The sequence below is a fragment of the Pyrus communis genome, chromosome 6 (genome assembly GCF_963583255.1).
Source record: "Pyrus communis chromosome 6, drPyrComm1.1, whole genome shotgun sequence".
In the NCBI taxonomy this organism is placed as follows: domain Eukaryota; kingdom Viridiplantae; phylum Streptophyta; class Magnoliopsida; order Rosales; family Rosaceae; genus Pyrus; species Pyrus communis.
The window spans coordinates 23,070,575-23,092,503 of NC_084808.1; the positions used below are offsets into that span (position 1 = coordinate 23,070,575).

At 36.9% G+C, this 21,929-nt stretch overlaps 2 protein-coding genes and 1 pseudogene across 2 annotated transcripts; 1 reads left to right on the forward strand and 2 right to left on the reverse strand.

Moving 5' to 3' along the window:
• Positions 1 to 233: 233 nt before the first annotated feature.
• Positions 234 to 2,625, reverse strand: LOC137736493 (flavonoid 3',5'-methyltransferase-like). Its single transcript, XM_068475755.1, has 5 exons — positions 2,566 to 2,625; positions 1,698 to 1,783; positions 1,399 to 1,543; positions 1,147 to 1,278; positions 234 to 524 (listed from the first exon to the last, which is right to left on the reverse strand). The coding sequence occupies exons 1-5, from the start codon at positions 2,623 to 2,625 to the stop codon at positions 234 to 236; spliced, it is 714 nt and encodes a 237-aa protein (XP_068331856.1).
• Positions 2,626 to 10,800: 8,175 nt separating this feature from the next.
• LOC137736257 (uncharacterized) lies at positions 10,801 to 13,487 on the reverse strand (annotated as a pseudogene).
• Positions 13,488 to 16,719: 3,232 nt separating this feature from the next.
• LOC137737512 (chalcone synthase-like) lies at positions 16,720 to 19,957 on the forward strand. Its single transcript, XM_068477019.1, has 2 exons — positions 16,720 to 16,988; positions 18,725 to 19,957. The coding sequence occupies exons 1-2, from the start codon at positions 16,811 to 16,813 to the stop codon at positions 19,714 to 19,716; spliced, it is 1,170 nt and encodes a 389-aa protein (XP_068333120.1). The 5' UTR covers positions 16,720 to 16,810; the 3' UTR covers positions 19,717 to 19,957.
• Positions 19,958 to 21,929: the final 1,972 nt, after the last annotated feature.

Genomic DNA, 21,929 nt, shown 5'->3' on the forward strand with positions numbered 1-21,929 from the left:
AATCACAAGCATTTCCCAAGTTTAATTAACACAGACTTTCTTGTTTAAAAAAAAAAATAAATAAACAAAAACAAAAACTTTCTCAAAAATCAAAATAAAATAAAACCCATCTTAATTTATCTTTAAATATTGGAATAGAAAATCTCCCAACATTAAATGGTTTAAATCACAGATAAAACTGTCTTATTTATTCTTAGACAACTTCAACATGGGAGTTGTTTCATGCGGGCAAGCTAAGAGAGACGCCTGCAGAGGGTGAGTCCATCTCCGATGGAAACAACGGCTAGCTCGACACGGTCATCCGCGGCGAGAAAGCTGTTGAGTTCCAGCAAATGTTTTCTGCTTTGCTTTGCAAAATTTTCCACATTCTCCTCAGGCTCCGCCACTGTCCCAAACCACAATGTGTTATCATAAGCTATGATTCCTCCAACCTTCACAAGCTTCATCAGCAACTTGTGATATTCCATGTAGGAGTCCTTGTCGGCATCCACAAATGCGAAATCAAAGCTCCCTTCTTCCTTTCCCTGCTTAATTAATTCCATGTTTAATTCTCCAAATCAAATAGTATATCAATTAATAGTACTTCTTCTCAAAAAAAAAAAAAAAAAAAAAATTACAATTATTAAAGGGAGGAGGAGAGTTCTAAACTGTTACATTAATTTAGAGGAGAGGAAGTTTTGAATCTGGAACGTGTGGGTAGAAACTCAACATTCTGTCTACTAGGATATTGGATACTTATTACTTAAGCTAAATATCTAGATGATATATAATTCTTCTTACCTTCCCAATTCACCATTAAGTACTCGAATCAACATTTATTAAATAGTCGCAAAAGAAGTGCGACATCACAATTTGAGAGTGTGAATAACATTCGCAATCACAATATAACTTTCCCTTTGTTTTTAAGACAACTGCAATTCATATTCCCTAATTTTGCATTTTTCACTCTAAATTTAGAGAAAAACTTAGATATCAGCTTAATGGCGATGTACTCTAACAAGGGAAACAGCTCCATTGTATATGGATTCCTTACAACCCCACACAAGTACAACTTCCAATGGGCCACCGTGTATTATTATGGCCTAACCTACTTTAAGTCTGATATTTAACATGATTGATTATGTTAAATCACAAACATTAACTTACTTTGGTAATGAGATCATTTAGGACCGTGAAGGCATCTGACTGGCAGAAGTTAATCTTATTTTCCACCCCAGCCTTCTGAATAAATGGCAATCCAACCTCATAGGCTTCTTTGTCTACATCGATTGCCGTTATCTGAAAATTGAAATATTAGTATAGCTCGCTAGCTAGTAGATATAAAATATGAGAAGTCTATAATTATTTCAAGGAAAATTAAAAATTAAAATCAGAAATAAATATACGAGTATTACATACTTTGCCATCAGCAGGTAGTGCAAGAGCAGTAGTGAGAAGAGAATAACCAGTGAAGACACCGAGCTCCAACGTCTTCTTCGCATTCATCACCTTCAGAAGCATCGAGAGAAGCAGGCTTTCGTCAACGGGCACATTCATAAGACTCCTGTTCGTGTTCAAAATCGACGAAATGTAATCCTTCAGGGTCAAGTAACTACTATCTCAAAGAAATTTATTAGACAATCAAAATAGTACTCCGATAGGGGATTTAAGCCACGTACGATCGAAGGAAAAAAAGTACTAAAATATCGAAACCCTACCAGAAGGGATATTTCTCGACAGTGGCCTCCCTTAGTTGCTTCAGTTGCTCATGTTCTCTTGGAAAGCAGCTTGTTTCGAAGATGTACTGTATTACGAGAAATTAAGGCTGTTAATTAACGCAAAATATAATTAGCACGCTGTGTTTCTTTAGTTTGCAACTACTTCAACAACAAAATGTGGACATGTAAACCTGACTTTCAACCTGTTTTGAACTTGTGATACAAGTTCAACCATATATCTACACTAAAAGAATAAATTAATTGCGAACTTGTCATTCTTGAATTAATTTTTTTTTCTAAAATAAAATAAAGTGAAAAAGGAAATATTTTATGCAGAACATAGACGCTTGTGCATCATGCAGCTTCTAAGTTGTAAGTGAACATGTATACTACAGAGACAGTTGTACATCATGCATGATGCATGACACTTGTGCATCATTATATACGACCATCTCATACTTTCGAAATAAAGAAGAATCTGATTTCCTCGTTGAAAAAATTAATAATAATAAAGTACCTGATTTGAAAAGAAATAACATTTAAAATGTCGCTTTTTTTTAAAAAAAAAGGGCAATACGAAAATTTTTTATTAAAAAAACATAGAATGAAAATGGTGAAAACTCCAATCCAAAGCTGAAAAACGAGAAAGAACTAGGAAGAGAGAATGATTTATATGAAACAGAAGGTAAAGATGGTAGTGTTGCAAACTAATCATGAAACACTATGTAAAACAAGTTAAAATGCGTGATAAATCTAAAACAATTTTTTTAACATTTTCGTTTCATGTGAGTCACTCTCATAAAAAGCGCATCTGATTTGATCAGGTGAAGCATGGGGTTACATTAAGAAAAGGAAAACGAGAGTGTACCTTGAGAAGTGCTGGGTTTTTGAGTATTCTCCTCTCTGGTTTGGCTTCTGACTCTGACATGGCTGAGTGAACAACAAAGGAGCAAATATTTTATTCCTTCAGTTTCTAGTTTTCTATAGCTGTGAAACATGAATTTGGGTGCGTTGTGCATTTTATATTGGGATGTTGGGAGAGGAAAGGCGTAGGTGGCAGCTTGGCCAAAAAAGAAAAGAGCGTGCCGGAGGGTGGATTGGGCCTCGCATTTTTATTTGGAGAAATTTTTCAATATGATTGTCATACGAGATGGTACATTATGTATTTTTATATAAATGATGAGTTATGTGTGTTAAAAGATTAATAACTTAAAAATTAAAAAATTTCATCACTTACATAAAAATACATAGTATATCATCCGTATTCCCGTCATAATTAAAATTCTATCCTTTTATTTGATAGTTGCTGCTGGTTGGACTGTTTCACATTTATGGCTCACAGTCTTTGCATGTGCGTGTAGTTTTTTGTTTTATTTATTTATTTTTGTAAAATATATGGCTGGTAGAGAATGACGGTTGAAAGTCGTGTATAAATATACCGTTGTATATAGGTTAATTTATGCTAGCCTAACCTGACACTCTTTGTGTGTGAAGCAATTTTTTTACTAGTTTATTAGAATTGGAGAGGAGAGAAACTGTGAAAATGGGGAGAGGTTTATGTTTATACTTTTTATATTTTAGAATCGAGACACCGTATGATGACATGTGGGTAAGAGAGTGAAAAAAAATAAAATTGATTTATACAAAAGTACATTGTCTTTTTATCATCTTTTGGTTTACAAAGAAAATTTTATTAATATGTAAGATAGGGATTAATCCATCCATCTTCTCTTCGAGACTATTCTCCAAGTTTACTTTACTCTGTTAATAGGGACCATTGCAACTTGAATATATTATTGAGGAAGTTAGGTAATTTAATGGAACTACTTAATCCGAGTATTCATCTGGTTACACCATTAGCATATAAATGCAGATTATTCGCATGCATATTTTTTGTATAATTTGCTTGTGGAATTCTCCACGCCCCCCCCCCCCCCCCCCCCTAAAAAAAAAAAAACAAAGATTATCCCAAATGACAATATTGGAAGAAGCAAGTGTGCTGTTACAGACAGCACGGCAAGCATGTGTGCTGTTACAGACAGCACGGCAAGCATGTGTGCTGTTACAGACAGCATGGCAAGCATGGGTGCATGTTATTGCTGACTCATGGACAGCAGGGAGGTTGCTGCATGTGTGCTTTTGCATCCGAAGCTTTCTTTGTATTGTGTATAAATATGCCTTCCCATAAGGCTTTCTAAGATATGAAATATATTACAATTCAAATCAGAAAATTCAATATGGTATCAGAGCAGGAAAAATAACCTGCTTCTGCATTTCTTCCAGCTGATCGTATTCCATCTCCGACATGACGGAAGAGAATTCTTATTCGTTTGGAGATGAAAATTCCCAGATACCTTCCTCCTCAACCGTGTCTGAGGTGGATGTCAATCCAAATCAAAGATTAAGCTCGGTCTTGTTAAATGAGTTTAATTACTTACCTTGGTCGAGAGCAGTGAGTCTTGCCCTAGGTGGAAGGTCCAAGCTAGGGTTCATAAATGGAAGCATCGAAGTTCCTGATGTTTCTTCACCAACTTATGAAATCTGGCTTTGCAAGGATCAGCTAGTTATGTCATGGCTCCTAAATTCCATGGAACGTAAATTAGCTGAAATATTCAGTTATTCTGAATCATCATACAAACTATGGGAGACAGTCAAGGAGATGTATGGCAGCCAGAACAATGCTGCACGTGTGTTTCAATTGAAGAAGAACATTTCCAACATACAACAAGAAGGAAAGCCCTTTGTTCAACTTCTAGGCAGCATGAAGAGCATGTGGAATGAGCTGGAAATGTATCGGCCTCACACAACTGAGGCATCTTTACTACTAAAAAGGGCAGAAGAAGACAAGATATTCCAACTCTTGTTAAGTCTTGATTCAGGATACGAAGACCTACGAAGCCACATACTCATGAACCCCGAACTACCTTCCTTCACCAGCGTATGTGCAAAAATCCAACGTGAAGAAGTACGAAGGAAAGTCATGAACACTGGCACAAAGACCAGTGTAACTGAAGCAAGGGCTTATCTAGCCAACGAAAGAAAATACAAAGTGAAGAATCCACACTTAAAGTGCCAACACTGCAACTATACTGGTCAAGTTAAGGAGACATGCTGGATTTTACATCCAGAATTAAAGCCAGAGTTCATGAAGGATAACAAGGGCTCACAAAGACTGAACCGTGCACCACATAGAGCCAACAATGCAACTACCTCAACCTCTCATAGGTCTGATGCACTCAAGAGCTTCACTGCAAATCCAGCTGCATTCATAAATGAGTTTGCAGTGTATCTTCAAAGCAAGAAAGAAAGGATTAAGAGTGACCAAACGGTCGGCTTTGAATATGGAAATTCAATAGCTTTGCTAGGCAAGTTTGCTGGATTTCTGACAGAAACACAACACATGGCCGAAGATGACATGCAAGGTATCATGACTGCTTTTAAAACTGCTCTTAATGTAAATATGATGCATGATTTGTGGATTGTTGATTCGGGTGCCACAAATCATATGACCAACCATGTTTCTAAGTTTCACAAGTTTGAAAAATTTTCAAAACCGTCTCAAGTCTCAACTGCCAATGGTGAGAGTTCTAAGGTTTTAGGGAAGGGAAATATCAACTTAATATCGGACAAAATTGAGTCAGTAGCCTTATTTGTTCCTTCTTTTCCATTTCAACTTCTATCTGTGGGAAAAATCACCAATACCTTAAATTGTTTGGCCATTTTCTCTCCTCACAATGTCATTTTTCAGGATTGCCTCACCAAGAAGACGATTGGTGAAGGGTTTTACCTAGATGGCCTCTATTACATATCAAAAAACAGTCCCAGAGGATTTCAAGCCAAGTCCAGTCCATCCCAAGATAGTCAATTGTGGCATCAACGTTTAGCTCATCCTTCCCAACCTGTTTTGTCTTCCTTGTTTCCAAACTTAGGGAATGATTTAATTTCGTGTGAAACATGTCATTTGTCTAAAGCCACCAGATTGTCTTTTACCTCATCCTTATCTAGGACTAGTAAAGTTTTCGAACTAGTTCACTCAGATGTATGGGGACCAACGTTTGAATCTTTTGATGGTTATAAGTATTATGTAACTTTTGTCGATGATTTCTCTAGAGCCACATGGTTGTACCTTTTAAAGTCTAAGAGTGAAGTGATTGAAGTTTTTAAGGATTTTCATAATCTTGTTAAGAATCATTTTTCCTCTCAAATTCAAACCTTAAGATCTGACAATGGCACCGAATATATGTCCCATATCATGTCATTATATTTGAGCAAGCATGGTATCATGCATCAAACAAGTTGTGTCGGCACACCTCAACAAAATGGTGTAGTTGAAAGGAAAAATCGTGACATTCTGGAAAAAACGAGAGCATTAATGTTACAAATGAACGTACCAAAGAGATTTTGGTCACAAGGAGTCATGGCGGCTGTGTACATCATCAATAGACTTCCTAGCCGAGTCTTGGGGTTTAAATCTCCACTTGAAGTCATGAAAGGAAGAAAAATCGACCTTTCACATCTAAGAGTCTTTGGCTGTGTCTGTTTTGTTCATATACAGTCACACCATCGAGATAAGTTGGACCCTAGAGCTCTCAAATGTATTTTTCTTGGTTATTCATCAACACAAAAAGGATATAAGTGCTATGATCCTCAACTAAGAAAAATAATTGTATCTAAAGATGTACGATTCCATGAAGCTAACCCTTTTTTCAGCAAATCACATGAAGCCACAAGTCAGGGGGAGTGCATCTTAGACCTAATTCCTCTACCAAGAATCTGTACTTCTACACCTCTCATTGAAGTCAATAATGAAGGTACTCATCCTGATAATTCTGTGCATGATGATGACTCGGTGCATGATGATGACAACGGCAACATAGAAAATCCTCAAAGTGTTGATGACAATTTGAACGAGGATGAGACAAACCTCCTAGTACCTCGACGCAATCCTCGGCGTGATAGACAACCTCCCACAAGGTTTCAAGATTTTGTCACATATAAACCGAGGCATCCAATTTCAAATTGCGTGTCGTATCAAAAGGTAACTCCATCTCATGCTGCCTTTCTTAACAACATTTCAAGTCACAGTGAGCCTCAAAACTTTTATGAGGCTAATAATCAAGTTGTGTGGAAAGAAGCAATGAGAGATGAACTCAAAGCACTAGACCAACACAAAACCTGGAGCATCACCAAACTTCCACAAGGAAAAAAGGCAGTGGGCTGTAAGTGGATCTATAAGATCAAGTTTAATTCTGATGGTTCGATTGAGAGGCATAAAGCCAGGCTGGTGGCTCGAGGATTCACTCAAACATTTGAGGTCGATTACAAGGAAACATTTGCTCTTGTTGCAAAAATGAACTCAGTAAGGGTTCTATTGTCTGTTGCCGTCAATAAAGGTTGGTCTATGTATCAAATGGACGTGAAGAACACCTTTCTACATGGTGATCTTAAAGAAGAAGTCTATATGAGATTGCCACCAGGACACCTTCAAAGCCAAGAGCCTAATTTGGTGTGTAAGTTACATAAGTCAATTTATGGACTGAAGCAATCACCACGTGCTTGGTATGCAAAACTAAGTACCGTTCTTCATAGCATTGGTTTCAAAAGGAGTAATGCAGATTCATCATTATTTGTTCGCACAAGAGCTGCAAGCAAATTAGTTGTGTTGATATATGTGGATGACTTAATAATTACAGGTGATAATGCTGCTGAAATCACCACACTCAAACAGTCACTTCAACAACATTGCGGTTAAAGATCTTGGGGTGTTGAAGTATTTTCTTGGAATCGAAATGGCATCTTCTTACAAGGGATTATTTCTTAATCAACGAAAGTACGTCATGGACCTACTTAAAGATGCCAATATGAGTGATGCCAAGCCTGCACTTACCCCTCTTGATAGCAAGCTCAAGCTTGACTTGGGAGGCACGCCACTCTCGGATATCAGCTTATATCAGAGGCTTGTCGGCAAGCTGATCTACCTAACGATCACCAGACCAGACATCTCACATTCAGTAAGTATTGCCAGTCAGTTCATGCACTCTCCCACCATCGAGCATCTGAACCTTGTCAAAAGAATCTTACGTTACTTAAAAGGGTCTGTTGGTCGTGGCATCCTCATGGCAAAGAATGACAACACTCAAATCATGGGGTACTGTGATGCTGATTGGGCAGGAAACGCAATCGATCGCAAGTCCACCACTGGTTATTGTACCTTTGTTGGTGGAAACCTGGTCACGTGGAAGAGCAAGAAACAAACTGTCATCGCTAGATCAAGTGCCGAAGCTGAATATCGTGCAATGGCCTCAACCGCATGTGAGCTGATATGGCTAAAAGGACTTTTATGTGACTTAGGTGTGTTCACAGCTCAACCAATGACCTTATTTTGTGACAACCAGGCTGCCATGCACATAGCATCAAACCCCGTCTTTCACGAGAGGACGAAGCATATTGAAGTCGACTGTCACTATGTCCGTGAACAAGTACAGTCGCAGGTGATTCAGACACATTATGTAAAAAGCTTCGATCAGCTGGCTGATATATTCACCAAACCTCTGGCTTCTCATCAGTTTCAAAGACTCCTCTCCAAGCTTGGATCCATCAACCTACTGGATCCAGCTTGAGGGGGAGTATTGGAAGAAGCATGTGTGCTGTTACAGACAGCACGGCAAGCATGTGTGCTGCTACAGACAGCACGGCAAGCATGTGTGCTGTTACAGACAGCATGGCAAGCATGGGTGCATGTTATTGCTGACTCATGGACAGCAGGGAGGTTGCTGCATGTGTGCTTTTGCATCCGAAGCTTTCTTTGTATTGTGTATAAATATGCCTTCCCATAAGGCTTTCTAAGATATGAAATATATTACAATTCAAATCAGAAAATTCAATAGACAACGAGGTGCATTTTCACCACCATTCATCATCATCTTTGTCCGAAAATTAAAATACAAAATATTCCAAAAAGGAAATAAAATAATAATTCCAGACTCCTCTCCATGCACATAGAAGACTTGTATTGTTATGATAACATTTTGTGCTAATAATACAAAAATATATTTTTAATTTTTTAACGTATTCTTGTATTATTAGCAAGAAATTGTTAATTCTAATTTGCGCTATATCTGTATTGAGTAGTGCAGGAGCATTTTCATGAAGAACCCACCACGTGCGGCGTTAGTAGAGTCGTACGTGACACCGGTGGATTTGTTCTACTAACGAAACCATGGCCCTATTCCTGTCCTCGGTGGCATTGAAAGGTTAACAAACACTTGCCCTTTTAAAAAAAATTTACTGATAGTTTTAAAAGACAAAGTGTTATTGTGTACGGAAATGGAGATTGCAAGCGGAGTAAATTGCCGTTTAACTCTTGAACTATTACCTAATTGAAATTGACTCTATGAACTATTTTTTTGGTAAGTTAACTCCCTCAATTATTTGAAATTAGCCAATTAACACCTAAGTCTTCATTTAAGAACGCAGTCTTTACATCCATTTGATGTATTTCCATGTTATGGAGTGCATCTATAACAATCAACAATCTTATTGAAGTAATTCTCGTTACAAGCGAGTATGTATCAAAGAAATCCAAACCATGTTTTTGACGGTATCCTTTAGCTACCAAACGAGCCTTATATTTGTCAATTGTACCATCTGATTCTAATTTCTTCTTAAAGATCCAATTGTACCCAATTGGCTTATTGCCAAGGGGCAATTCAACTAATTCCCATGTATGATTTTGCATAATGGAATCTACTTCATTGTTAACTGCATCCTTCCAAAATGGAGCTTCAGGAGTGGACATGACCTCCTTAAATAATTGAGGTTCTGTCTCAGTTAATAAAGTCACAAAATCAGGCGCAAAGTCTTTTTGAATTTTTGTCCTTTTACTCATTCTAGGTTTAAGTTCTTCTTCTTCTCGAACTCTAGACGAGGATCAACCATCATCATGTTCTCTAGGTTTGTCATTAACCTTAGATACATCATCATATAATCTCTTTTTCAAGAAATTAGACTTGCCCATTCTGTACGGAAATATATCCTAAAAACATATTGCATTTATAGATTCTATAATAGTATTGACATGTATATCACTTACTTCGGAATAAAAAACTAAGAATCTATAAGCTGAACTATTAGATGCAAAACCAATAAAAACACAATCTATAGTTTTAGGCCCTAATTTTGTTCTCTTTGGCAATGAGACTTGTACTTTTGCCAGGCAACCCCACACTTTAAACAATTTAAACGTTGGGGGTTCTTCCTTTCCATAATTCATATGGTGACTCCTTTCTTGTTTTAGGTGGAATTCGATACAAAATTTTATTGGGAGTTTTAACGAAAAACCCACGGTATTGTTCACTTTAACGAAAAACCACATTTTTACACGAAAAAGTCAATCTTGGTACTATTTACTTTACCCTTTATTTTGTCCTTATTATTAAAACTCAAAGTTTTCAAGCCATTTTCATTGGTTTTCCTAATTTTATTTGCAGTAAGTAAGGCTTCACCCCACAAATTATGTGGAAGCCCAGAGCTATTCAACATGGAGTTGATCATGTCTTTAAAAGTCCTATTTTTTCGTTCGGCAACACCATTTTGTTGTGGTGTATATGGGGCTGTTATTTGATTATATTATCATTTGAGTATCTCACTGATCACGTAAACTGATATATTCCCGATCACACCTAAAACTTCCCCGCTATTATACGTTTAACAAAAGAGAATTGGGAAATAGGTATCCATCTTAAATATTGAGAATGGAGCTATTATTTAAGATGGTATTCATTTTTAGCTATGCAAGGAGAAAATGGGGAAACAACCATAAAGGTAAACATTGCACTAATCTTTTCATTTTTTAAAGAATCAAAGCAGCCAAATTATGCATGTCAGCTGCAAAGGGACAATTTATATATCTCACAGCTTTACATCAAATTTATATCGGACTTCCAAAAGCCTATCGCCTCAAGGCTTACGCCTCAATGCCTCAAGATTTGTGAGACATCGAACGCCTTGCTTTACGCCTTCACCTCTATGAATACTGGTTGTGAGTCCTGTGATTCCTTGTTACAACTTTCTACGTTTACAAGTAATCTGCTGTATTGTCCTTTCGAATACATCTAAGCTTTCACTTCCGAATAATATAACGAAACAAGCAGTTAATTTCCTTTCCTGGACCCTTCAAGACAAAATAATTTCAGTCGACATAAAATTTTGTATACGAGCAAGTATGCAGTGAAACTGTCGCAACTGTCCCTATTGATGTTGCTTGCTCCGAGTGAGGGAGGTAGAAATTGTACAATTTTTCGGTTAGTCATGGATTTTAAAAGGAACGAAAGAGTATGCGCTTGGGGAGCTTCTAGGTTGGTTCCCATCAACAAAGAAGGCTGTAAGAAGGCATGTCTTCAATCCGCAACACATCATCCATTAGCAGCTCCCTCTCCGGTTGAGCTCGCGTCGAATTCAAAACATCCTCCAACACATTCAAATTGAATCAAAACCCTATGAAGTTTGAACTCCAACATACGTAGCCCTGTGTGGTACGTATATGTATAATCTTGGGGAGTATGAATGGTATGCAGATCAAGGATATTCTCACATTGAACTCCATGTATGTAGCATTTCTCTCGAGTCACTGTTTGTCCATTACCATGAACACAACGCAGTACAGCAAGTCGAAGGTCCATTCATTTTCTGCAGTAACATTAGAGAATGACAAGGTCTCTGTTAGGCAACCATCAACATTTTTGTGGTGCTGTTGTGCAGTAAGATTTAAACTCGGATGTTATCTTACCTAACAACATTTGTAAGAAAACTGTTCTTATGAAAGTCCTGGGTTTTCCTGCCACATAAACAAGCATGAGTTATCTGTCCAAAGCTTGTGCTAGAGAAATTGAAAACCTGTCATTTGAAAAACTGGCAACATTTTATATCCTAAGTTCGAAACTTGGAACAAAAGGAGCTCCCTTGACACTTACTGGCTTCAAGGTCAAGCATTTGCATGATCATAAACGTGATGTTGACACCAGCAACAGCGAAAGGATATTCCCAAGCAGCTCGCTTTCCTCTCTGCTTTTTCAATAGACACTGTAAAGATGCCTGCAACAACATAAATAAACATATTTAGACAGCATAAGTTAAAATGGTTGGAACATTAAGTTTATACCAGTCGAGTGCATTAGCCCTCCAATATACATACAAAACACATGCATATCAAGCTCCGTAGTTTTTTGTTATGTTGGGAGAGTATGCGAAACCTATTTCTTGATGTTTCAAACTTTCTAGTTGCATATCGAGGTTGGAATCTTACCGAAAATGTCCTTGCAAAGAACGGCAGGTTCTCCAAAGAAATGAATCCAGCTCCTCTGTCAGGTAATCCAAGCTAAGCAAGTAAGAGAATGACAACACAAATTGACAGAAGAAATTAACCCGAAAGTTGCGGAACAATAGACAAATAAATGTAAACAAAACCTGAAATCGGTATACGGATCTCTTCCTTGCCATCCCATCTCTTTCCATCGATCAGATATAAACCATTAAGCTCTTGTCCAGGAAATGTGGCGTACCATAAAGCTCTCAGCGCTTCCTGTCCTCATCAAATTTTCTTAACAACTAAGTTTAAGAAAAAAAGACAAACAATTACCAAAGAAAACATTTGACTGTAGAATTGAACCTTAACTCATGCCATTTTTAAAGTTGACATTCGTGTCCCATCTGTATCATTTGTCCATGGACATTAAGTTGTAATGCTTAAACTTAAATTTCTGCCTACGTATACAATGGTCGGGATCATATATATACATCTCGAAATGAAAATTTCACCCGGTGATCCGGCCTAGTAGCATCAAAGTAAACCTATTTCGTAAAAATGACTTCATTTCATACCTCAATAATGTTACACCTTTAGTATATATATACAAGTATGTTAGACCCACTAAGGGAAGCAAATACAACAGACTAACAAACAAACTAATAGATTTCTTAACCACTAAGTAATATCTCTAGATGGTATAGTTACAATATTGCCCTTTATATCCCCCCTCAAATGAAACTGAGGAATTCGAAGTTGAGTTTGTCACAAAGAAACAAAAATTTGGACTTGGACAGAGACTTTGTGCAAGTATCAGCCATCAGATCTTGATTATAAACAAAATGCACAGAATTTTGTTTTGCTAAGACTTTCTTCTGAATGTAATGATAGTCTATTTCTACATGCTTTGTCCGAGCATGAAAAATAGGGTTCTTGGCAAGAGAAATGGCAGAAATGTTGTCACACCAGAGTTGGGGAGAACAAGGCAAGCAATAACCAATATCAACCAATAGTTGGCATATCCAAGTGATCTTAGAGGCAGTGTTGGCAAGAGATATGTACTCTACCTCTGTGGAAGATCGTGCAATAGTTGGTTGTTTCTTAGCACTTCAACTAAGCAATAAATTGCCCAGAAAAACACAGTAGCCTCAAACTGATCTTCGATCTATAGCACATCCAGCCCAATCGGCATTTGAGAAGGCAGTGATGGTGGGGGTGGTGGAGCACTTTGAAAACCACAAACTAAGATCGATATAACCCTTAAGATACCTTAGGATTCTCTTAACTGCCTAAAAGTGGGAAATTCTGGGATTATGCATGTATTGACAGACAAGATTGACTGCAAAACTGAGATCTGGTCTTGTCCATATAAGGTATTGGAGAGCACCAACTAATGAACGATACTCAAAGACCTTTTCAAACACTGGAGAGTCATGATCATGTTTAGATGTGCTGAGTGGTGTACTGCAAGGTTTGGCACCAGTCATGTTGGCTTTGGATAACAGATCCAAGATGTATTTGGTCTGAGATATGAATATGCCTGATGAGGATCTCTTAACTTCAAGGCCAAGAAAATAATGTAGAGGGCCAAGATCCTTGATTAGAAACATGAAGCTAAGTTGCTGAATTACATTTCGACAAGCTGCAAAGTTTGGACCATAACCAAAATGTCATCAACATAGATTAAGATGAGAACCACATTTGGAACCTTTTTGATTAGCAGAGAATGATCACTATTAAAACCTACAAAACCAAGAGATTGGACAGCACCATGAAGCTTTTCATACCAAGCTCTCGGAGCATGTTTTAGACCATACAAGGATTTGTGCAAGTGACGAAACATGAGAGGGCTTGGTGGAATCTTCAAACCTTGGTGGCTATTGCATGAAAATCGATTCAGTGAGAGTCCCATGTAAGAAGGCATTGCTAACATTGAGTTGGTTTAAAAACCAAACATATTGAGTTGCAAGAGTGAGTAGAAGTCTAATAGTAACCGGTTTAGCTGCGGGATTGAAGGTTTCAGTGTAATCTAAACCTTCATGGTGATTGAAACCATTTTCAACAAGCTGGACTTTGTACATGTTTATAGTGCCATCGGGCTTTCTCTTGATTTAGAAAACCTACTTGCAGCCTACAATATTTTGTGATGAAGACTTAGGGACAAGAGACCATATGCTTATGTTGATAAGGGCATTTACTTCTTCTTGCATTCCTTGGCGCCTATGAGGAAACTTTGAGGCTTGAAGGTATGTTTTGGGTATATAGTCCATTAAGAGATGAAAAGGTAAAGGGTGTTTAGTGGCAGTGAGGGTTTTAGGTTTAAAGATGCCAAATTTAGACCTTGTTTGCATGGGATGAATGTTCATAGGTTGTATGGGATTGGTGGGAGTAGGTTCTGGATCTGTCATAGTAGAATTTGAGGGTGGGGTAGAATGGTTGATTTGGGAAATGGTAGGTTGAAGTGAGGAAGACAAATTAGGTGAAGGGGAAATGGTATGAATAGGGAATGTAAAGGTAAGGGGGAAGAAGATGAAGATGGGGAGAAAAGAGAAAAGGGGGGAAGGGGACGAACTGATGTTGTGATGTTGGTTTATTTATTTATTTATTTATATTTTTAAGTAACTTTTCTTTATTATTTTAATATTTAAAAAATATTAAATGATTTTTTTTAGTTTTTAATAATTTTTTAATAAAAAATGGATCTCGGATCAAGACACATCAACATTTAATTGAGAAATAAACGGCCATGCTAACGGAAGGTATAACATTGACACAAATTATTAAGATGAGGTATGACATTGTCAATTTTAAAAGATGAGGTATGAAAGTGTCGTGACACCAATAGTTGAGGTAGTTTTTTGTACTTTACCTAATAAAATAATAAGATACAAAGGAAAGAAAACCACTTTCAGATAGAGAAGTTGGGATTTGGATCCTCTCCGGATCCCCTCCCTGGGGATCCCGGGGATCAAGGCACAAGGACCGTTCATCAAAGATCGTGTGGTCACAATTAAATATTTTTTATATTTTTAAAAATAAAGTAATCTTGTTTTGCGTAAAAAATATTTAATTATGAACGTATGATCTTTGATGAACGATTCTTGTGCCTTGATCCTCGGAATCCCCAAAAAGGAGATCCGGAGAGGATCCAAATCCGAGAAGTTGCAATAGCCAGAGACAGTTCATGAGAAAAACAATCATATATAATAAACAAAACAATCACCAAATGTTTTGCCCCGTGGATAAAGACATTGGTTTTTCGACAGGACAAAAAAAAAACAATCAAGTTGTCAGAAGTTAAACCCAGCCACATGGTTATTTATTTATTTATTTTTCCTTTTTTTTGTTTGAAGAACCCCAGCCACATGGTTTGTGGCGCCAAAAAAGATAAAAAAGTTATAAAAAAAGTTGTTGTAGGGAAAAAATGATTAAAAAATGTGGTTGAGTTTTGAAAACCAAAGAACCACAGTTGATGGAGAAGGCAGGCTGGGCATGTTGATGAACAGTGTCCGCTTTCAAGATGAACAGTGTCCCAAAGAACCACAGTTAATGGAGAAGGCAGGCTGGGCATGTTGATAAACAGTGTCCGCTTTCAATATGAACAGTGTCCCAAAGAACCACAGTTAATGGAGAAGGCAGGCTGGGCATGTTGATGAACAGTGTCCGCTTTCAAGATGAATACTGCTTTTTCTGCTGAGTTTTAGTAGATGTCAAAATCGTCAAGATGGCCAACACGCGGCACCAGAAATAAGAAAGGGCATAATGTCACGCACTGTTTATGAACAGTACAAATCCGCTCAGTTTTAGTACAGAAGTAATGTGATCTTCAGGATTTAATTTTTAATAACCATAAATATTTTTATCCTTCTAACTTGAGTCATCCAACTAATCAGCTATTCTGTGTCACTCTGCCCACCACGTACGGTACCGCCCCAAAATTGTTATTACGTACATTTCCCACTTCCAAATTATTGGTGACACTCTTTTCAAAACGATATCCGTCCGATAGAAAAACAACGCAAGAGAAAAAATACAATCAGTAAGTGTTGAGTTTCCAGCATGCATGCGCACCACCCATTTATCACTGCCCTTCATTGAAGGTACAAAAAATTAAATTTCAAGGGAAATATGTGAATTTTTTCCTGCTCTTTGTCCGGTAGGTAAGACGAGAGAACAGACACATTCCAAATCTGTTTTTTAACCAAAATGATTTTTGAGATTTGTATAATTAATCATTTTGATCTTTGATATTTGAAATCAATAAAAGTGATTTCTGAGTTTATCCATTATCAATCATTTTGATCATTTCTTAAAAAATGAAGGACCAAATGATAAAAATACCCTCAACTTAATAAACAATAAGCCAAAATGATTTGACAAAAATTGAGGGTGTTTTTATTATTTTATCTTTATTTAATAGAGATTTTTCAAGAAATGACTAAAATAATTAATAGTAGACAAATTCAGGAACCATTTCTATTGATTTCAAATCTCAAAAATCATAATTAAAATATTTTGCAATAATATCATTTTAACTAAAAAACCTTCCAAATCATGATAAGTCCGTAGGCAATGCACACCACACAAAATGCACATGCCAGCAAGCCCACTGCCGACAAGGAATTGGTCAGGCACGTGATCCTCCACTGCCCTCTCCTCTTTTCGGTGTTATATATTTAACAACTTCTCTTCACATTTTGTCACACCCTTCCCGCTATCTTACTTACCATTGCAATTTGCAACATCTGTAACTCCTCATCACAACTAGCTCCTTAGTCTCTCTTTGATCTTTCTTGACGACCCAATAAATATGGTGACCGTCGAGGAAGTTCGTATGGCTCAACGGGCTGAGGGTCCGGCCACGGTATTCGCCATTGGGACAGCAACTCCTCTCAATTGTGTGGATCAAGCCACATACCCTGATTATTACTTTCGTATCACCAAGAGTGAGCACAAAGCCGAACTCAAAGAAAAATTCCAGCGCATGTGTATGTACCATATATTTTTTTTGTTCTTATTTCTCTTCGAATAATTATCAAGGTTTTAAAAATCGTTAGGCGCTAGTCGGACGGCAGGCAGGGGCCTAACGTCTAGGCTACTAGGACCGCCTAGACGGCCGTCTAATTCTAGACCGATTTTTCGAAATTATTTGCCCAAAATCGAGGCGGGCCTTCACCACTTAGCGCCTAGGCACCACCTAGATCAATTTTTAGAACATTGATAATTATTTGATTTGTTCATCATCTTTCACCGCTTAGCGCCTAGCCACGCATGACTTTTGCATATCTGCTATATATGATTTCGCTATGTATTTTTGGAAGGTGTTTGATAAATATTCTCTCTTTATCTTGCATAGGATATAGCTTAACGTTTATTCATGACATCATCGTATTTGTAAATAATGAAGAACTACGAATATAGCCACACAGAAAAAAAAAAATTTGAAAATAATGCTCAGGGCTTTTCTGTCACTGTAAACTACTTCTATCTAAAGGGTGGCCAACTGTGTTAATATAAGCACAAAACACTGTCCTGATATGAGTAATGCTATTCATACTATGTTTTTGTACCATATTTTCATACCACCTTAGGTGGTATTTGATGTGGATAGCCACATCATTTGAATTAATCAAAATTTTAAATTTAGTTTATTATTTAATAAACTAATAATTAAGAAAAACTAATTAATTAAATGATGATTGTGGTATACGATGAGTCTTTCTCCTTCCTTTTCTTGGATTTTACAAATTTTTCAAATGATGTGGCTGTCCATATCAGATGCCACCTAAGGTGGCATAAAAATGTGGCATAAGAACATGGTATGAATAGCATTACTCATTAAAAATAAAAATAAGAGTACAAAACACAATACATGAATTTTCTTAAACAGAAAATTTTTACAATATTTTGAAAGAAATTTTTTTTTCTTCCTTAGAAAACTTAATATTTGCGATCTCAGTTGGCTTAAATTTTAAATTTGAATTGTTATTAGATGAAGTACCACACACTGGGTGTATGTAAATATAAAAAATTTAAAAAGTAAAACAATATATGAAAGAGAGAAGTTTGAGAGAAATATGAAAGAGAGAGGGTGAGAGAAAATGAGGAAGATGTTTCAATATTTTATTTTATTTTAAATTAAAAATTAGAGATATGTTATAATAACATGTGGGTGAATGAAGAAAAAAGAATAGTAAAATTTGGTTAGGGAAAATTTACATTAGTGGCCACGATTTTATTTTGTAATATAAAACCAAATTGTCTTTTCATCATATTTTAATTGATAAATAATATTTTATTAATAAGTAGTTTAGATATTGTATTCTTTGGTAGTTAAGTCTCTTTAATTATTTATTTATTTTTCAAAATTATGCTTATATTATTGTTCATTAAAATCTCTTTAATGAAATTAATAGTATTTTCTGGTGAAATTAGTAGCAGCATGAAGAACCTAGTAACTCGAAAAGGAAACCACCAATTAAACAGGGACAAAACTCCATGCTGTCTTGTAAAAAAGAAACATTTTTACTCACCACCTTATTTATCACTACGTGACTGTGGTGAGTAAAAATACAACCCTACACAAAAGAACTTACTGGGAAACCTAATAATTTTATTTATTTTCCTCGCATTCAATAAATTTACTAAAAAGTCTAGAAAACTGGATCTTGATTTTTTTTTTCTTTTCAAACAGTTAATCTTGAATAGTATGTTAAATTTTCAGGTGACAAATCTATGATCAAGAAGCGTTACATGTACTTGACTGAAGAAATTCTAAAGGAGAACCCAAGTGTGTGCGAGTACATGGCGCCCTCACTTGATGCTCGGCAAGACATGGTGGTTGTTGAAGTCCCAAGGCTTGGCAAAGAGGCTGCCACCAAGGCCATCAATGAATGGGGACAACCTAAGTCCAAAATCACCCACTTGGTCTTTTGCACCACTAGCGGTGTTGACATGCCCGACGCTGACTACCAGCTCACCAAGCTATTGGGCCTCCGCCCCTCCGTCAAGCGCCTCATGATGTACCAACAAGGTTGTTTCGCTGGAGGCACGGTTCTCCGTTTGGCCAAGGACTTGGCCGAAAACAACAAGGGTGCACGTGTTCTTGTTGTGTGCTCTGAGATCACCGCGGTCATCTTTCGTGGGCCTAGTGACACTGCCCTTGACAGTCTTGTGGGTCAAGCCTTGTTTGGTGACGGTGCAGCGGCCGTCATTATTGGTGCCGACCCAATGCCTGAAGTCGAGAAGCCCTTGTTTGAATTGGTCTCGGCGGCACAAACCATTATCCCCGACAGTGATGGGGCTATTGACCTACATCTTCGTGAAGTAGGGCTCACGTTTCACCTTCGGAAGGACGTTCCCGAGCTTATTTCGAAGAACATCGAAAAGAGCCTTAACGAGGCCTTCAAGCCTATAGGCATTTCGGATTGGAACTCGCTCTTCTGGTTTGCACACCCAGGTGGCCGTGCTATTCTGGACCAAATAGAGGCCAAGTTGGCATTGAAGCCAGAGAAACTAGAAGCGACAAGGCAAGTGCTGTCAGATTACGGCAACATGACGAGTGGGTGTGTCTTGTTTATTTTGGACGAGGTGAGAAGGAAGTCAGCTGAGAAAGGACTAAAGACAACTGGAGAAGGACTAGAATGGGGTGTACTATTCGGATTTGGGCCTGGCCTCACGGTGGAGACCGTCGTGCTTCACAGCGTGGCTGCTTGAAGACACTACTATCAGAGCTAGTTTGGTATTGTTGTGCTTTTTAAAAAAACTGCTTCTACTGTGCTATAAGAATAAAAAGCTGTAAAATAAAGCAATTGAGTGTTTGGTAAACTTTTTTATTTTATAAAAATGCTTTTATGTGTAAGGGTGTTTGATAAACTTTTATATAAAGCTGCTGTGACTATGTCAAATGACAAAAATGATTATGATATTAAATATAAAATAAGAATAATTTTATTTATATTTGATAAAAAACAAACAATAATAATTTTATTCATTATTTTATTTATTAATACTCTCTCTAGAGTCTTCCCCCTTTATTTTGTCTATCTGCATCGACTAGACTTTTCCAAAAACCAAAAAAATCTCTCTAGAAGTCTCCTCCACTACCCCAATTTTCTTAGTCCGTCTTCTTCTTTTTTATTTTCATCTCCATGGATTCCGAAGGCGCCAACGCCGTGACTATGCCGTATTTGATGGGTTGTTCCTTAATCTCTCTCACCTGTCTCACTGCATTTTTCTTCCTCATTTTCTCTGTCTGGGCAATCTGGGCTCTCCCAATTTGTAGAAATACGAAGATCAGTCTCCTATAAGCTGTGCAATTTGGCAAATCTGGGCAAGTCCGCGATGCCAAAATCGAATCTGAATTCAAGTTTGGTTATCGCCGAAAAAAATGGTGGTGTTTCTCGGCGCGATTTTGTCAGCGTGGGAGTGAAAGAGGATAAACGAGAGATGGTGAAAAGACAGAGACAGAAATGATGTCATAGGGTATGAAATCCAAGGTCAATAACGGTGATTGTTGAAGTTAGGAATGAAAGGCGTTGTGGCGGAGTCGACGAGGATGATCTCCCAATTGAAGTTGGCGACATCTTCCAGTTGGTATTATGTGTACTTTATTTAATTGTTTAAGACCATTTTGGGTATTTGAAAGTTTCATTAAGGGACTCAGTGCCTCTTGCAAATTAGGTTTGCGCAGAAGCTGTGGAAGCAAAAAAAGCCGGTTTTTCAAAGCTAGCTTTTGTTGCTTATGTTTTTTGGCTTTTTTCACTCAAAATTGTGAAAAAAAGTTGAAGTTGAAAGTTTACTAGCTTTTTTTTATACTCGTTTTTTTTCAAAAGCACCTCAGTACCAAACCAGTACTGAATTTTCGGTACATTAATTTAGTATCGTATATTTAGGTACGATATTTTCAGTACACTTATGTTATTGCATATTTTCTTATATGCCACTAATTCACTACAATGTATTTAGGTACTACAATATATTTAGGTGCAGATATTTAGGTACACTAATTTAGTAAAATATATTATGATACAGACGTTTAGATACACTAATTAGAAGAAGTCAAATAAAATTAATGAATTAAAATGTATATAATAATAAATTTAAAATTTAATGTAATGATATTAAATTAGATCTATTAAATATTAAAACAAAAATATAATTTGAATTTGAATTAAGTACACATTAAAATATTAAAATAAATATTTAATCTAACACCAGGTTTTTATTAAATTTTAAGCTTCTTCAAGGATTAAAGTTCAAAACCCCCATTTATTTATATGCTTCTAGTTCACATATGTATTGTTTCTACTGTTTTTTTTTGTCAATTTTTGGTTTTCGTATATTTTTGTAGTTTGAAAAGTGCGTGGGCGCCATGGGTAAACTTTGTTGCAAGGGCTGCGTTTACTACAACATTGATGAAAGAAAAAAAAAAGGCCCTGATTGGGGAATGTAACGAGTTACATATTGATGAATAATGCCATAATTTTCCAACTTTCAAGCCTTTCGAGTGACAAATATATTATATATGGTAGCTACTATTTGATATTTGATGTACTAATATGGCTTAGCTGCTTCTCCATTTCATGAGAAATTGTTTTTGTTAACGCAGATTCTTGTTCGACCAAATCTCACTGTCATTATCCTGAGAAAAGACTCTTTGACCAGGAACTAGATCACCGTTGGATGGAAGACTAGTTGATCAGTAACTGGGTCACCGTTGAATGAGAAACCTTTTGGTACGTGACAGACTACACCTCTTCCAAGTGATCAGCTTTCTAGTGATCGACTCTAGTGGTTAGCTTTTTAGTGGCCAACTCTTTAGTGATCAACTCTCTACTGTGCGTCGAACTTCTATTTTCCCAATGAAAGTATATCTTCAGAAAATCAAGGGGGCAAATTCTATGACTTACTATTTGCTACAATTAAGG

Excerpts from the sequence above, each read along its gene's own strand:
- LOC137736493 (XM_068475755.1), bottom strand. The coding sequence starts at position 2,625 with ATGTCAGAGTCAGAAGCCAAACCAGAGAGGAGAATACTCAAAAACCCA. Across the intron at positions 1,544-1,697 it reads GTCGAGAAATATCCCTTCTG|GAGTCTTATGAATGTGCCCG; the intron begins GTAGGGTTTCGA and ends GAACACGAACAG. Across the intron at positions 1,279-1,398 it reads CACTACCTGCTGATGGCAAA|ATAACGGCAATCGATGTAGA; the intron begins GTATGTAATACT and ends TTCAATTTTCAG.
- LOC137737512 (XM_068477019.1), top strand. The coding sequence starts at position 16,811 with ATGGTGACCGTCGAGGAAGTTCGTATGGCTCAACGGGCTGAGGGTCCG. Across the intron at positions 16,989-18,724 it reads AGAAAAATTCCAGCGCATGT|GTGACAAATCTATGATCAAG; the intron begins GTATGTACCATA and ends TTAAATTTTCAG.